Source organism: Carettochelys insculpta, chromosome 6, assembly GCF_033958435.1.
Source record: "Carettochelys insculpta isolate YL-2023 chromosome 6, ASM3395843v1, whole genome shotgun sequence".
NCBI classification, from domain to species: Eukaryota; Metazoa; Chordata; order Testudines; family Carettochelyidae; genus Carettochelys; species Carettochelys insculpta.
Window position 1 is genome coordinate 64,807,288 of NC_134142.1, and position 16,509 is coordinate 64,823,796.

Genomic DNA, 16,509 nt, shown 5'->3' on the forward strand with positions numbered 1-16,509 from the left:
ATTTATGTACCGATTAACAGCGTTTTTACAGTCTACCTACTTATTTTAATACACATGCCAGAAGGGTTTTTTTGTCATATGAACATAACCAAAGTTTCTGTTGGTTTGGATTACATTATTTGGGTTGGTGGGGCCCTGCTAATTGCAGGAACAAAAAGTGGGGCCTGACATAAAAAGTTGGCTTGTCCCTGCTGTAAGGGTAAGATTTCTAAAGTATTCAATGTTGGCTTAATTTAACTTCCACTGAAATCAAGGGTAAGATTCCCACTGGCTAGAATGAGAACAGTTAGGCCAATATGAGTTCCACTGTTTACTTCAATGATAGCAGAATTAAGCCCATGCCAAGAGTGTTTTAAAATCCCATCCTAAATTAGTGTCTTTGCAATCAAAGCCAATGGTTGATTAATGCTGTAATGAGTCAGCCTCAGCCCTGGTGATGATCTTGTGCATAGGACCTGAAGAACAAACTTGCACAACTGATGTGGAATGATTGGAACTCAGAAGTGCGTCAGGCAGCTGCCATGGCCCTAGGGCATATGAAGCTTGGGAAAGAAGTCCATGACCAGCTCAGGTGAGAGTTAACCACCTCTATGCTATGGTGAAGTGGATATCAGTACGTTGATCACCCAAGTGTTGTGTTCACTTTTGTAATCCATGAAGCCCTATCCAGCAATGTCTGCACTAGTATTGTCTTTGCTAAAAGGTGGTACTTAGTTAAGAACATAAGAACAGCCATATGGGTCAGACCAAAGGTCCATCCAGCCCAGTATCCTGTCTGCCGACAGTGGCCAATGCCGTGTGCCCCAGAGGGAGTGGACGAAACAGGTAATGTTCAAGCAATCTCTCCTGCCATCCATCTCCAGCCTCTGACAAACAGAGGTTAGGGACACTATTCCTTACCTATCTTGGCTAACAGCCATTAATGGACCTAACCTCCATTAATTTATCTAGCTCTTTTTTTAAACCCTGTTATAGTCCTACCCTTCTCAGCCTTCTCTGACAAGGAGTTCCACAGGTTGACTGTGTGCTGTGTGAAGAAGAATTTCCTTTTACTTGTTTCAAAGCTGCTGCCCATTAATTTCATTTGGTGTCCTCTAGTTCAGATATTATGGGAACAAGTAAATAATTTTTCCTTGTTCACTTTCGCCACACCACTCATGATTTTATGTACCTCTGTCATATCCCCTCTTATTCTCCTCTTTTCTAGGATGAAAAGTCCTAGTCTCTTTGATCTATCGTCATTTGGGACCTGTTCCAAACCCCTAATCATTTTAGTTGTCCTTTTCTGAACCTTTTAGACACTAGATTGGCAACAGCCCACTCACTGAGATAGTACAGCATTATGGAATTATGGTGTATTCTGTAATTCTAATTTATGACAGTAACTTTGCTTTCAAATACATATTGTACCTGAAGATTTACTCAGTGTTGCTCAGGTCCTTAATTCAAATAAGTTTTGTTTTTCTTCATTTAAATCATTGTTCTGGTAGGAGATTTGTGGACTTCCTTATTTACAATTACAGCCATAATAATGGCAAGACAATGCTTTGCATGTGTACATCTGTTCTTGATATCATCTAGAAACCCTCATGGCAAAGCGTTTGCTATACTTATGCATCAGATATTTATATTTAAATTTAAACCCACTAACATGGGTTCAGCCTAGGGGTAGGACCCAGTACCGTAGATCTATTAAAATTAATCCATTTACCAACCCACTAGATAACCACAAGAGAATTATGTGATTACCAAGTTGTGGAATGACTAATTCAGTGTCCGAACAGAAAAGTTTGAGACCTCAGGCAATATTGAAAGCCAGAAAAGTCATGAGTCAGCAGCTGAAAAGAGACAGGAATTAGGGGCAAATTTTGTGGAACCACTTACATATATTGTTCAGTTTTGTTAGTTTCTAGATTACAGAATGATGGGCTCTGTCCAGTTTGTATGTGGGTTAGCTTATACATCAATATATCTGTTAAGTATTTACAAGCAGATCTCCTACTCTTAGAGGAGACACTTCCCTGAAGTAAGGAAACTATGAATGTTCACACTGAGCATAACCAATGCTCATCTGGAATCTCCACTTGTAGGGGTTTTTAAGTCTTGGCTTGACAAAGTCCTGGCTGGAATGATTTAGTTGGGATTGGTTCTGCTTTGGGCAGAGGGGCTGGACCTGATGACCTCCTGAGGTCTCTTCAAGCCCTAGGATTCTATGAAGGCTGCTACAGGCCTGGACCTATGTGAGGTGTTTAATATAGGTCTGTTACACAGAGTGGCTACCAGGGTGCTGAGACTCATTACAGTGGGACTAAAGGACTGAGCCTTTTAAAAAAAATGGGCAGTGAACAGGAGAGGAACCAAGTAGAGAGGTCATAAGTCTCAGGGGCTTTGCCTAGTCAGTATCTTCCTCCCATCTTTGTGTCCATCTGTCTAGACCATGCAGATCCCCCCCCGCCCACTCCCCAGCAAGCGTTTATTCAGAACTCCTTTTGTGCTTTCAGGGTGAAGCTGAACAGAGGAGATTGCCGGATGAAGGTGGAAGCTCTCTCATTGATTGCCTGGCTACGCCTTATGACAGCGAAGTTGCTTCCGGGCTTCCTTCAGTGCTTCTCCAATGACTTTGTTGCAGTCCGAAGGGAAGCTTGCATTACAGCTGGAGCACTCAGGATCAAAGATGAGATGGTAAGTGGTGGTTTATGCTGATAAAAGCTCCTGAACACAAAAGAAAAAGAGAGTGTTTCCTTTATTTGTGCCAATTCTAATTTGTGTGTCTCTTGTTCTAGGCAGGATGTACTTATATGCACCACTCACTTTTGATTGTTTCTAACTAACCAGATGACAGGGACTGATCATGTTAAAGACTTAAATTATTGTGTGTTTTGAATATTTCTTCTCATGTGGAGTAAGAAATAAAAACACATCTCCCCAAAATATTGCATGCTGGGAATCTGCTCACCAGTACATAAAAGAGATCTAAAGGACAAGACAATTGTAAAAAAAAACAAAACAAAACAAAACTGCTTTCTCCCACCTCACCCATACAAAACTTCACCCAGAATGTTAATCAAGTTGTTCTTCTATAAGGCTTGGAAAATGTTGATGAACTTTTTTGAATGATAATTTTTTTCAGGGTTGCATTCACTTCTGCAGTCCTGGTTAGAACCAGAAGCATAAACCTGGAAGAGAGACTCTTAGTAGAGTATGTGTGTGCCTTGCTCTAAAATCAAATGCAGGTGATGGCCTTCAGTTGCAAATTTAAAAAAAGGGAAAAATAACCAGACTGGTAATTCTAACACTAACCAGATAGATAAAGGCTGTGCTGCTCCAGGAATTCATTAGAGTCATACTCCAGTTGTGTTGCAGTTAACATTGCTGGTGCTGGATCCCCAGGCTTGAATATTCATGGTGCCTGAGCGCCTCAAGCCCATATAATTTGTTAGCTATGGCAGTGTCTCATGTGGAGGACCATGGGAGCTCATTGGACTAAGTCATTTCCTGTACCTTTTTAAAACATTCATGAGGGCACACTGCTTGCCATCTCTCACGAACACAAACCTGATGTGCCCATACAATACAGCCTCTTTAGAGGGATCTTCTGTCTTTTCTCTGCAAGTCACAATCCCTAACCTGTATAGGACCATGTGTGTATTCTGTCCTGTACTGTACTCATGTGTACCATTAGCCTATTTGCTCTTTGTTTATATTTGGTGTGGGTTACACTCTGCATAATATCACATGTTCATATGTCCTATATAAATAATAAAATATGATGATATTATCTGTTAACAGTTGGATCTTTCCACCTCAGGTGCTAACATGCCTTTTTAAGATGATGCAGACTGACCCCCATTGGAAAATCAAGGCTTTTGCCATCAGAGGTATTGCAGTTGGTTGCTGAAGACCCATTGCCTTAATAAGATTTTTGTTTGTTTGTTTGTGAATGTTCTAATATTTTCACTTCTTAAATTATATTTAAGATTTCAAAATCTGGCACATGTGGACAGAAAATCTATTGAGAATATAAATACTACAGCAGCCTCTTTGAACTAGAATACTAGTCTAACAAAGTTTATAAATTCTGAACCTCTGCTACATGGCCAGAAAATCATAGCTGTTAACATTTTAAATGTAACTACGTTCATGGATTCCATACAGTAGAAAAAGCTCCTTCACTGGTGGATTGGCAAAAGGGGCACAGTGGTACCCCAAACTTCAGTCCATTGAAGTCCCCAAATTCTTTATTAACCACATTTTGGAATTAGGGTCCAGTGCAGCAAATTTGCTTTGCATCCTCCCTCTCTCCCTTCTGTGAAAGTTTTTAAGTGGTTTAGAACATCACAAGACGACTTGGGTAGATCTATTTTGGTTTTTAAAAAAACATTGACTTGAGGATTATTGCAGGCTGAGAATTCTAGACTCTGGATGTGCCATGGCCAGAAAGCACTGATCTAAAAAATTCATCTGAATGACAATATCCTTCATACTTCTATCTCAGCTTTCCTCTGAGGCAGTTTGTCCTAGATCTTCAATGGTATTTAGGCTCCTGACTTCAACTGAAATCAATGGAAGTTAATAGCTTAAATACCTTTAGCTCAAGGCTCAGATCCTCAATGCACACAACATCCTCTCATTACGTCTTGCAAACTTAAGGCAAGTACTACCTCCATTTGATAGATGAGAAAACAGACAAAGAGAGCATATGTGGCTTCCCATTGTTCCAGACACCTCCCAGAAAATAGTGAGGGACAATTGTTTGTGAAAAAAGGTGAATGGTCACCTGTGGGATTCCTCAAAGTTCTATTCTCTATATCTCTATCTATCCTCTCCTATTTTTTCATCATTACGTGAAGCCAGCAGGGGAATGGGGGGAGCACAAGGATCTATTGTCTCATATCTCAAATGCCAACAGTACACAGAGAGAACTCTGCTTTACATCTGCTTTACTTTGACACAAATAGCCCCAATTATCTGAGTTCCTGCCTAAAAGGCTGCTGGCTGAAGCTGAACCCAGGCAACACAAAGGTGATATTGTAAGGACGAAGGAAACATTTTGAAGAGTTAGTATCTCACCTCCCTCTATTGAGGTGTCTGCCTCCAAATCATCCAATTGTTTTGCACCATCAGGCTCCTTACTAATGCTGGAGGTTCAAAGAGCTACAGCTGAAGAATAAAAGCACCCTTCCTTTGTCTCAGCCTAGTTCACAGATTTCACCCAATCCTTTGGCCATGATGATCCACACACATTTGAGATTTCTGGTGCAGACTGGATTTGCTGCAGGTCACTAGAGTTGGATACAAGCTGTGTTCACCAACTTTACATTTTTGTGTAAATTAAATTAATTTTCAAAGCAGCAGATTCTCTAAGTCTAGCTGTCAAACACACATCATCCTGGGGCAATGGCAGCTGACAGGACAAGAGAGACAAGAGCAGTAGCAGTTCCTGCAAGAAAACTTGTATTTCCAGGCTGAAACAGAGTCCCTTCTTTATGTGGGCCCACTAGCATGTAAAGTTGCGAGGGAAAAAAAATGTACAGTCCTTCAAACCAGAGCAAACAGTTCCAGGGTAACTTCAGGTTTCTCCATAGGCTTGCAGTTACCAGGACATGTACAGCTGTGTCCCCTAGGTAGTGACCCTACTTACCATACTGCCTCATGTGCCTCACTGTATTGAATGTATTAATCCTCAAAACACAGACAGGGAGAGGCTAACTGACTTGCCCAAAGTTACACACACAGTCTGTTGCAGAGCAAGTAATTGAACCCAAATCTCCAGCTAGTGTCCTAACTACTGGGCAATCCTTCCTTTCTGGAGAATACCTAACACAGCTATGCTGTTATAGTTTCATTAAATGCAGTTTTTAGGCACTGAGGGTGCTGAGCCTTTTGCCTACTATACTCGATATCAAAGTGGTATATTTACATGTCCCCAAACATCTCATCTTTTAGTATTTCTGCAGCCTATTATTTACATCCTGTACTACTTTATTAGGGCTTCTTCCCCAATATGGAGTCACTCAATAAAATTAGAAAGCAACATATGTAGTACACATTTCAAATGTTACTTTCACCACCCTCTTATAGATTTTGATGCTGTAAGAAGTGAACAAATCAAACCATGACTAGATTTCTAAAAAGAATAGAATAATGGTATGATGTGACAGTATCTGTAGAAGGGTATAAAAAGGCTAAAACAGGTGTAATCAGTTTCCGTACTTGAGGAGGTAAGCTGAGTGATACAAAGAGTAGCAAAGAGACTCTACCTCTTGCCCTCTCTCAAACAACATGCACAATTGACAAAGCATTTGGAGGGCTTTTTTTAAAACTTTGTCTGTAGCACGAGATATTAGTGACTTGCTGGCGGTTTCTAAAATCTGCGTTCCTAAGGCTAGGTCTACACTGAAAAGGAAGGTCAAAGTAGGATACACAACTCCGGCTCTGTTAATTGTGAAGCTAGAGTTGACATACCTTAATTTGAGGTTCCGCACAGTCTCCACTATGGGAAGTTGACGGGAGCAAACACTCCTATCTACTTCTCTTGCTCCTTGTGAGGAGCAGGAGTACCAGCATCGATTGGGGCACCCTCCGAGTTCGATTTAACATGTTCCTACCAGATGCACTAAATCGAATTCTAAATCAAAGAGTGGCCTTTGGAATCCCTATAAACAGAAAGAAGCACATCAGTTAACACAAACAAACCTGCATAAAAAATTCTAACAAAGAAAAGCACTCCTGTTTTCTCCTTTTCTGTCAGCGCTGGGCCAAATAGGTGATGTGACCCCTCAGCTGAAACATCATCTCCTTTGGGCTCTTCACCATGAGGAAAAACCGAGAGTACGAAGGGAGGCCTGTCGTAGCATCGTCACCCTCCAGCTGAAGGATGAAAGCGTTCGGGCCATCTTAATGGAGCGCTTGATTCTGGAGCCAGATGAAATGGTCAGAGAGTAAGTAGCTAGGCTCCAAAAGGAAAACATGATCAAGGCAAAAAAACAAAAAACAAACCTCTTTTGTTATGGTGTTGTCAGTGGATATTCCCCAGACTTCTGAGAATGTGCAATGTACCCACCTTCTTTCTAAGGGATGCTTTCTTACCTAATAAAACACTACATGCCCACAAAGTAGCTGGGATGGTACAATATATAGTCTTTAGAAACCCTTTAAGATAATTAATTTGGTCACCCACGCATTAATCCTTCTCCTCCCGTCTCCAAACATCTACCTTTCAAAGCAGCTGATGTTTGCCAACTAGGATTGGGAAGATGAAAGGAGACAAGTATTCTGTCACACCACTATTCCAACACCCTGCACCCACTACAGGGAGCTCTTCAAATCAATATCAACTGAGATTTCCGAAAACAGTTCCATGGGTATCAGCATTAATCTCTCCTCTCACTCAGCTTTTCCAGCCCTCTCCACGCTTGTGTTGAATGCCTAAGTCTCAGTCTACACTAGGGAGTTAAGTTGGTTGCAGATATGCAATTCTAGCTACGGAAATTGTGTAGCTAGAATTGACTTATCTGCAATCAATTCACCTGGCCATCTACACAGAGGGAGGTCAATGGGATAAACTCTCCCCTCGACCTCCCTTAGTCCTCATGATATCAAGGAGTACAAGAGTTGACTGCTGACCCCAGAGGGTTTGATTGTGCGCATTGCTACCAGGCACGTAAAATCAAACTCTGGAAGATCAACTCTAACTGGGTTGATCTTCCTGGTAGTGTAGAAATACCTTAAGTTAGGAAGGACTGGGCAGACTTTCCCGTTGAACGTAACTTCTCAAGGGAGTCAGAATATAAATATCCCAATTCCATGATTTTTGAACTATGATGTACAAAGTCCTTGCTGATTGTTTGGGAGAGCTGGTAAATCATATGGTGACAACTACTGTCTTTATCTGACTCTACATGAAGTAAAAAAAGATTTTACCAATATTGTTCTTTTTCCATATAAGTGAGTGTCACAGTAGTCACTGATGTGTTCTAAGGTCCCAAACAGGAAATGCAACTTCATAGAAAAATCTCTCTATTAAGTGGTGCCCTGTGCTATGGTAAACATTGGAGGCTTCTTGCCTTACTTGGAATTTGGGCATCACACCTCTTTTCTGGTGAAAGATTCTATCAGATCATTAAAAACCAGGGTCTTATCTGATCTTATTGATGTTGATTTTATGTTGGTGTGGCTCTGTTGGCTCTGATAGTTACACCATACTTTACCAATGTAACTGAGATCAGGGCTACAAGTGGTCAAGATCATCCGTTTTAATTCTCATCTGAAAGTGTGGCCCAGCATCACATCACAACTTGCTATGGTACTGGTCCAGGACCAATGCAAAGAGGAAAGAAAATCCTTAAATATCTTTGATAAATCACATTTTAACTACATTGTGTACAGTATTGTGTTGCTAACGCTGCTTCTAGCAGTACCTGACGAAGTTATCTCACCTACTTGCTCCCCTCTCTCATTTGCTATCTCTATACAATTCTGTACTTGCTCTCCCAGACCAACTGGTGGGTCAACCCATGCCCATGTGGGAACACCTTCCCTTCCTTCAGCAGCTCACCGTTGCTGGTTGCCCTTCACAAATATACACTGGCAAACTAGAGAAGGCAGCACAGAGTGGAGGACTTGGCTGGGTCCTACTAAGCACATTAACTTCATTGCTTTTTGTGGCTCTTGCTTTTCCTTCAAGATTCTGCATAGGTAACAAGTCCTTTATCGCTTCTCTTTAGGGAAATGAATAAAGCTGTGAAGGCTCTCAATTTTCAACCTACAGACGAACAGGAAATGATTCAGAAGATCAAGAATGAGGTGAAGAGACATTGAGGGCTCAGCTCATAAAGGAAATGTAGTCTGGGCTTCGGGTTGGAAGATAAGGGAATAATATAATTTTGTATTTGGATGTGGTAAGGAGGCAACTGATCTCTACCCTATACCACAAAGCTAATCCATCTGAGGGTAAGAAGTGTCACCATTCCACCTGGAGGATGGACGTTCCAAGAGATAGTGAATGACATCACTTAGGTGGTGGTGGGGAATAGGATCAAGTGTGTCCCTGCCTCTGCAGCTCAAAACTGCATGGGCCTTTTTTGTTACCATGTCACATCACAGACTTGGATTAATTTACTGCCAGCTTCTCAGAATTGGAATATTAAATGTTGCTTCAAGGAGGAGTCAGCACAGAGAGGTCTCTGTCCCAGGTGCAAGTGATCACTCAAACTAACTGCACGGTACAGCAGAGGCTCTCACATTCTATCCAATGTTAGGATCAACTACGTTCAGAAAGAATGGAATACACAAATATTTTTTGTTTTCCCCACTTAAAATAATGCTTTCTCCTAGTTACATGTAGTTCAGCATATATTCAGGGCCCTGCATAATAAGTGGCTTTAAGGCATCATTCCATCTTTTCATCCTGTATTCCAGGGCTGCAGCCCCCTCACTTACCATCCAGACTCACACAAATCTGAGGACTGTAGTATTGTCACAGCAACCCAGAGCATCAGTCAGGCACCTGACAGTTGGGGTGGAGCTATGTCCCCATCCTTTTGAAAGCTATGCTGCAGCAGCTCTGCCTTGCCCTTTTCTGAGATGCCCCATGTGCATGGCCAGTTTTTCATATCCCTGCCTTACCAAAGGGGCAGTACAGACATAGCTTTAGCATATCACAGTTTAGCAGTGTCACTTAAGAAATGCCAGTGTGCATACTCTGTAATCCCCTACCACTGTCTAACAGTTGTTCCTTCCTCAGATCCTTCTGACAAGCTGTACAAAGCAGCTGTGCTGTGGCAATACATTTTTTTCATAGTGAAAAATCAAGGACTGATTTTTTCCTGAAATACCCTGAAATTAGTAAGAATGACAGCAGTGTGTTTTAGTTTTTATATTAAGTTTTAAATGGATGTTCTTAATTTAATCTGGAGCTGTTGCAGAAATTCCAGACTGCTCCCTGCCCCAGAACACCACAAAAACCAAAAGCCATGCTGCAAAACTTGCATCTAGTTTCATGTGCAATATATAGAGCCTTTCATTTTAGCTTTTCCGTTCAGACAAGCAAAAAAATCTTGTGCAGATTTGCCTTGGAGGCCATGGCAGTTATACCAGTACCCTGTCCCACAGTGTTTAAACTGCTTTTTTAAAATGAGAAGCTGAGTTTCTGTATGTACAAAAAAAATACAGTACTCAGTTTCACAAAAGACACTGGTAACTGGAACTACCACACATGCTCTCATATAAGGTGCTGGCTGCACAATTTAATGAAAATAACCCTGCAATATTTAATAGTCCAGCCAAAAATATACTTTCCCACCCCTTTCCCATGATGATTAACAACAGAAAACTAACTACTATTTACCTGTCCCCAGCAATTGCTCATGCCACTCAAATCAAATTTTGCAATTAAGAATTTGAAGATTTATCCTCAGAGTAATTGGTCTTATATTCCACAATTTTTACCCAGATTTCCAGACTAAGCCAAAAGGATTTGGTGACCCAGAAACTGATGAAACTTGAAGAGATTCTAGACCACTTGTGGCAGGAAGCCAATCGAATATATCATGCAAAGGAGCAGTGCAGCTCTGCCCCCAAAGATATAATGAAGAACATCACGGCTGTCCTTGGATCCACTTTCTCTGGTAACGTGTGCATGGGTTAGAAGAGATGTATTACATAGACCACTGAGTTTTGGAAGGGATCATACCAGACTTTTGAGTTATTTATTCAGTAGAAGGAGACTAAATAATTCAATAGTTCTAACAGATACTGAATATCATTCAAAGGCAGGGAGAGTTGCATATGCAAAGGATGTAAATCACGATTTCAGCTAAGAAACCATCTGGGCCGCTATCTACCTTGCACTGCTTGGCTTAAAAGGGCAGGAGCCAGTCTGTACAGAATTCCCTTGCATAGGGGAAGCTCTTTATCACCTCTGAGCTATACTACGCTATCTGCTCCCCACAATTGTACCCTGGTGTGACAGGGGATGCCAGGGCACATCCTTGCCATGACCAGAGAACAGCACTCTACATTGGCATAAAGTCAGTCTTGGAGCTTGGCCCAGGGGTGCAAGTAGCCACATTTCACCTGCTAGTCTAACTTCCTTGTGGCCAAGGATTACATATCTTCAGCAGATGTCATCCAGCTATTGTGTTCAGAGTTACTACATGGACACTTGGAGCTTAAAACCTAGGCTGAAGATCTACAGCTGTTGCTTTACCCACTGGTGCAAGAACACTGACTTCCTACTGAAACCTGCCAGTGCAGTGTTGGATACAACACATACAGAAGCACTTCTCAGTCAGAGTAGAGTGTGCTGAGTAGGAGTCAGGTTTGTGGAGGGGCAACTGCCAGTGTCATTAGGAAGGCAGACTTGAGTCATCCCTATGAATGTCTTCCTCGAAAAAGAAAGTTAGTGCTAGTGAGGCTTCTTCTTGGCCCCATTTTCAGAAGCTACAACAGAATCCAGATATGTCAAGAGAGTTTCCTTACTCAGATCTCAGTATTGCAGAGTAGGTGAGTTTGAGGACTGGAGCAAGGTTGACTGTGTAGGCAGGGAATGACGACAGGGATCAGGGCATCTGATAAAAGCCAAATGCTTTCCTACAGTGGAGACAAACTCAAAGTAGTACAGTTTTCATGGTGCAACAAGGCAGGTTCCTTTCTCTAAGCCAATGATTCTTTCCCCTGCACTGATTGTATTAGGCTTGCCATTATAGTGCTGGCCATAAGATCAAAAGTACCCAGAAACCTATCAGTCAGAGAAAACCAACACTCTCAATTATAAGATCTCAGCATGGCAGGGAAGGAAGGCAAACAAGGAGATTTAGGTAAATGGGGATGTCCCTGTGCTCTGAATTACTCCAATACAATACCAGCATTATAGTATAAATATAGAAGCATGTGTGTGTGGAGATACACATCTCACAGAGCTAGAAGGGACCTCGGGAGGTCATTCAATTCAGTCCCCTGCCCTCTTGGCAGGACCAAGCACCATTTTTTTTTTCCACCGCACCCCACATCCCTAAATGGGCCCCTCAAGGGCTGAGCTCACATCCCTGGGTTTAGCAGGCCAGTGCTCAAACCACTAAGCTATCCAAATTTGGCCTAGTCTTTGTAGTTATAGTCTTAATTTGTCATAATTTTATGATCAACACAACAAATAAGCATGTTCTAGGTATTTACATTAATGCTTATGCGAAAATGTTTTAACCAATTCACCCTACCATAAGAAGTTTAGGAACTGTCTAGGACTTTCCGCCTCACATTTGAGGCAATAAGAAGCGTTATCAGGATTCAAAATACTTAAAACACTTCATCGCCACAAAGAATTAATTTTTGTCAATTCAAAAATCCAATATGCTATTAGCTCCTGTAAAAGTTTTGAGCTCCTCCTGGTGTTGCAGCAGCTATTAACTCCATTATTTCCAATCTTACATGATCAGCTGTGATAATACTAGTGGGTGAACAACTTCCCCACTCTTATTGAGGGGTAGTGGTTGTGGAGAAAACGTTCACATTTCTCTCCAAAACAGAAAAATGAGATACCAGGAACAAGGGTGTTACATTTCAAATTTCTAAGGTTTTACAGATAACACAAACAAGAAGTTGATAGTATGTTAATGTTACCTTGAGATGTGAAAAAAATTTAAGGTTACCAGCTTGTGCACATTCAGTATAGGCTACGACTCAACTGGAGAAATTCAGAAGTCCTATGTTATGTCATAATGAATGCATAAGTCTATCAGTAGATGTAGATGAGGCTGTGAGTGCAACTGAGGCGTAAAAATGCGTATAGAATCTTGCAGGTCTAAGAGCCCCCATCCCACTGGGTAGAAACAATGTGTTGGGCAGAGGGAGAGGGCGGGAACATAGCCCCAAATTTTTGCCAGGCCCCACTCAGTCACCTGTTGTTGCTAGACCTCTTCCTGGCATGAGAAGTGCTAAAGCCAGCAAGCTGGGAGTGGCACCCAAGCAGAGACCTAGGGACAAACAGCTGGGAGCTGAAAGGAGAGGCTGTTTGCCACGGCCTCTCCATATGGAACACCTGGGAGCTTCAGGGAGGGGTGTGACTCAAGTTGTTAGGTGGGCACACGAACCTTTACATTGTGCCTCCCACTCATACAACGGACCATTGTCTCTAGCAGAAGCTCCTAGCCCTACAAACCCACCACAGAATCCCTGAGCTTCCCACCCCCCCCAACCCTCCTCCCCAAGTCTGGTGGATGGAGAACAGAGGCTCCATGAGAAGCACTTTACTGTTTGGCTGACCAGCTATAAATGCCTGGTATCATAGGCTGCTGCACCTTTTATTTTAGAAGAACAAGAACATATAAAAGTAACATCCAGAGGGTCTTGCAGATGCATTAATAAGACAAGGAAAAGAAAAATTTAATTCTGTACTATTGTAGATGGGCTATATATCTACTTCTTGTGTACATATCCTTTAATCTGTCTACCCAGGTCAAAGCTGTTCGAATAGAAGGGATTCTAAGATCTGCAACCCTGATTCAAATTTACCAGTAAGGGTAAGGTAGCAAACAGAGTTTTTCTAAACAATGTATTTATTTTTATCATAATTCAACAGTTACATAGGCACCAGGGGTTTCTTGGTAACGAGCAGACCCTTTTCAAACAAAAAGGTAGCTAAGGAGACCTTATCATCCAAGGTATCACATGGAAGGGTGTTCACACAGACATACTTTGGATATGAAGAAAGCAGAAATTCAATACCGTCCATAAACTCAGGATCAATCTCAAAGTACTTGGGTTCCTCCTTGTGGTACACTCTTGAGTTTTCTGTTGTGTAATATAGCAGCACACTATTCCCTTCATTACACAACCTCATGATGCCATGACGGAGCAGCCGTACCTGAGTCTCTTTCTTTATTGGTATTTCAATATCACGTACATCTCCGTCTTCCCACCTGGCTGGAACACCATGTATACTCAGTGCCCTTTCATGTTCAGTTAGCATGGGAGGGAGGCAGTCATGAAGAAACAACTTCGCTTTCTGATCCACTGCAGCATCAATTGGTGCATAGTCCACCACTTTCTTTATTAAATTCTGTACTCTCTCTATAAAGGCATCTCGGCGAGAATCAACCACATCTGAGTTCAGGACCCCCATATAGTCTAGGTAATCTATAGGGAGCCCTTGTCTGTACTCCACATCCTCCTCTATAGCCATCTGCAAAGCTGCTGGGAGCAGTTTCTCCAGCAGATCTCCCCAGGCGTTCCTCTGATATGAAGAAACAGTTATGTGGAGTGAGTGTGCATCAGGAAGACAGTCCCCCTGATGGATAAACCCACGGGGGAAATAAAGCAAGTCCCCAGCTTGAAGTATTGTCTCCAGAATGGGCTCTCCAATCTCCTCCTGAGCAAAGTTACAGCTCGACAACTGGGGCAACACTTCTGTATCATCCCTAGGACCATACACCCGCCAGTGCTTCTTCCCTTCAAGCTGGATCACAAAAGCTTCAATGTCATCGTAGTGTGGAGCAAAGCCCTGGGTGCCTGCAGGTGTAAGATAAGTGTTTGCTCCAGCCATGCTCCCAAACTGCTCCTGTAGGATGGAGAGGAAGTGCCACACAGTGGTGGAGAATGCCTGTGGGTTCAACATCCGCAGGGAACAGCCATTCTTGTAGAAATCCCACACGACAGCAGGCAGAGCCCTGCCATTTGGATTGTGGGTCTCCCTCTTCCCATCCACATAACTTGTTACATCCAAGTTGACCCCAAACTGGACATCATTGTCCCGCAGTATTGCATCAAAGGTGGACGTGGAGAAGAGACCCTGGTAGTACGCTGGGTTGTGTCTCTGGATCAGGAGGGGTTTCCTTTCCCAGTTCTGCTCAAAGAATCGCTGTGGGGAGATGGGTGCAATCAGCCACTCAAACAGCTTAGCTGCCCGCTGCCTACTGTGCTGGATCTGGTCTAGCTCCTGGAGAAGGTCACGCAGAGAGGGGCCAGTGATGGGCTCCTGGGACCCTGGGCTGCTGCCCCCTCTCTCTGTTATCCCCCCTGCCAGCTTCGGGCTCGGGATTCCCGGCAGCCCCGAAGTCTGGCTCTGCAAGGGGGACAAATACCTTTCTCTCTGCTTCCCTTTCTGCTGCCTTCCCGGCTTCCCTCCTGCTGCGCTCAGGGCAGAGCGGGGGGCTCCGAGCTGCTCCTTGCCGGGCCCGGTTGGAACCGGACCATCCCCGGACACCGCCCTGTTGCTCGGCGTGAGCCGCTTCTTTATGCGCCTGCTCCTTTTGGCGACCGGGAGTCCGCCGGCCCTGCGCCCCGCAGCGGAGCGATAGACCCAGAGCGCGGAGACACGTGCGTCGCCCTCCATGCTGCAGCGGCGGCGGCAACGCGAGAGAGAACGCTACCATCAAGGGGTTGCTCGCCCTGGAGTACGGAGCATGCGCAGCAAACGTTGCTGCCCTGACCTTCATCCGGTGTGCGCCCCGCTGCCCTATCTGTACGCGCCTTGTGAGTGCTCCAGGGGCGGGGTGTGGCCAGGGCCAGAAATGAACCAGTCCGGCGGGGCGGGGGCTGCAGGGGAGAAATCAGGCGGGCGGGGGGCAGGCGCTGGCGGGTGGGGTTTGCAGTTTGCAGTCCAACCTCCGGAAGAGACAAAGGGCATAACAGTTCCCCAGGGAGTGTCGCCCCCCGCCAGGTGCGCACAGCCTGGGTGGGGGCAAAGAGGGGGTTTATGTCCCCGCTCGGGTCCACACCCGTCTCTCCAGGGCAGTTGCCTGCTTGATCTTAAAGCGGCAGCTGCGCTAAAGCCCTGTCTCTCCCTGCCAGCCCCCAGCCTCCCTCTGCGCTGGGAGCTGCCCACAGCAGTGGGTCATCAGTTCACACTTGATCTCGGAACAAAAAAGCAGTCCAGTAGCACTTTAAAGACTAACAAAGTAATTTATTAGGTGATGAGCTTTCGTGGGACAGACCCACTTTTTCAGATCATAGCCATACCAGAACAGGCTCAATATTTAAGGCACAGAGAACCAAAAACAGTAATCAAGGTTGACAAATCAGAAAAATATTATCAAATATTGGTCTCAGAAGTCTCTTAGCAGTTCTTTCCAGTTCTCATTGTCTGAGCACTCCCTGTGAGTCCCTGCCCTGCACTCCTCTCCTTGTAACCCATTCTGTGGAAGTTTTGCTTCTTTACAAATATAACCTCAGAGGCACTGAGACCACATACAAGGGAGAGTCAAGGGTCTGCTCCACAGACTTAGCTGGGGGGCAATTGGCTCTTAGCTTGTGTGGTAGCACACAGGGCTTTACTCCTAAGATTACAGGTTCAATACTTTGTGTTGCTGATCCAGGTCTGTTGGCCTTTGGCAAATGTTATTTTTATTAGTTTTATTATTTTGCAACCAAACCCACCTCTCACCTGGGAGTTTGAATGAGTGGTATGGGAGTGCAGGGGTCTCAGCTTGCGAGGGTGGGGGCTAGGGTTCCCTAAAAGCTGAGCCCTACGGCAGATGCACAGGAGAGTTTCAGGTCCTGGCATAGTGCCCACAT

At 43.8% G+C, this 16,509-nt stretch overlaps 2 protein-coding genes across 2 annotated transcripts in view; one reads left to right on the forward strand and one right to left on the reverse strand.

Annotated features, from left to right (window-relative positions):
- Positions 1–16,509, forward strand: part of HEATR4 (HEAT repeat containing 4) — a 44,959-nt gene that overhangs the window by 18,697 nt on the left and 9,753 nt on the right. Inside the window, exons 9-15 of the mRNA XM_074997107.1 lie at positions 453–571; positions 2,502–2,682; positions 3,809–3,878; positions 6,752–6,941; positions 8,727–8,805; positions 10,454–10,628; positions 13,453–13,511. Coding sequence (XP_074853208.1) covers positions 453–571; positions 2,502–2,682; positions 3,809–3,878; positions 6,752–6,941; positions 8,727–8,805; positions 10,454–10,628; positions 13,453–13,511 — 873 coding nt within the window. The remainder of the gene's footprint in view (positions 1–452; positions 572–2,501; positions 2,683–3,808; positions 3,879–6,751; positions 6,942–8,726; positions 8,806–10,453; positions 10,629–13,452; positions 13,512–16,509) is intronic.
- On the reverse strand, positions 13,478–15,407 carry RIOX1 (ribosomal oxygenase 1). Its single transcript, XM_074997114.1, has one exon. It carries the CDS (start codon positions 15,326–15,328, stop codon positions 13,577–13,579), a length of 1,752 nt encoding a protein of 583 aa, XP_074853215.1. The 5' UTR covers positions 15,329–15,407; the 3' UTR covers positions 13,478–13,576.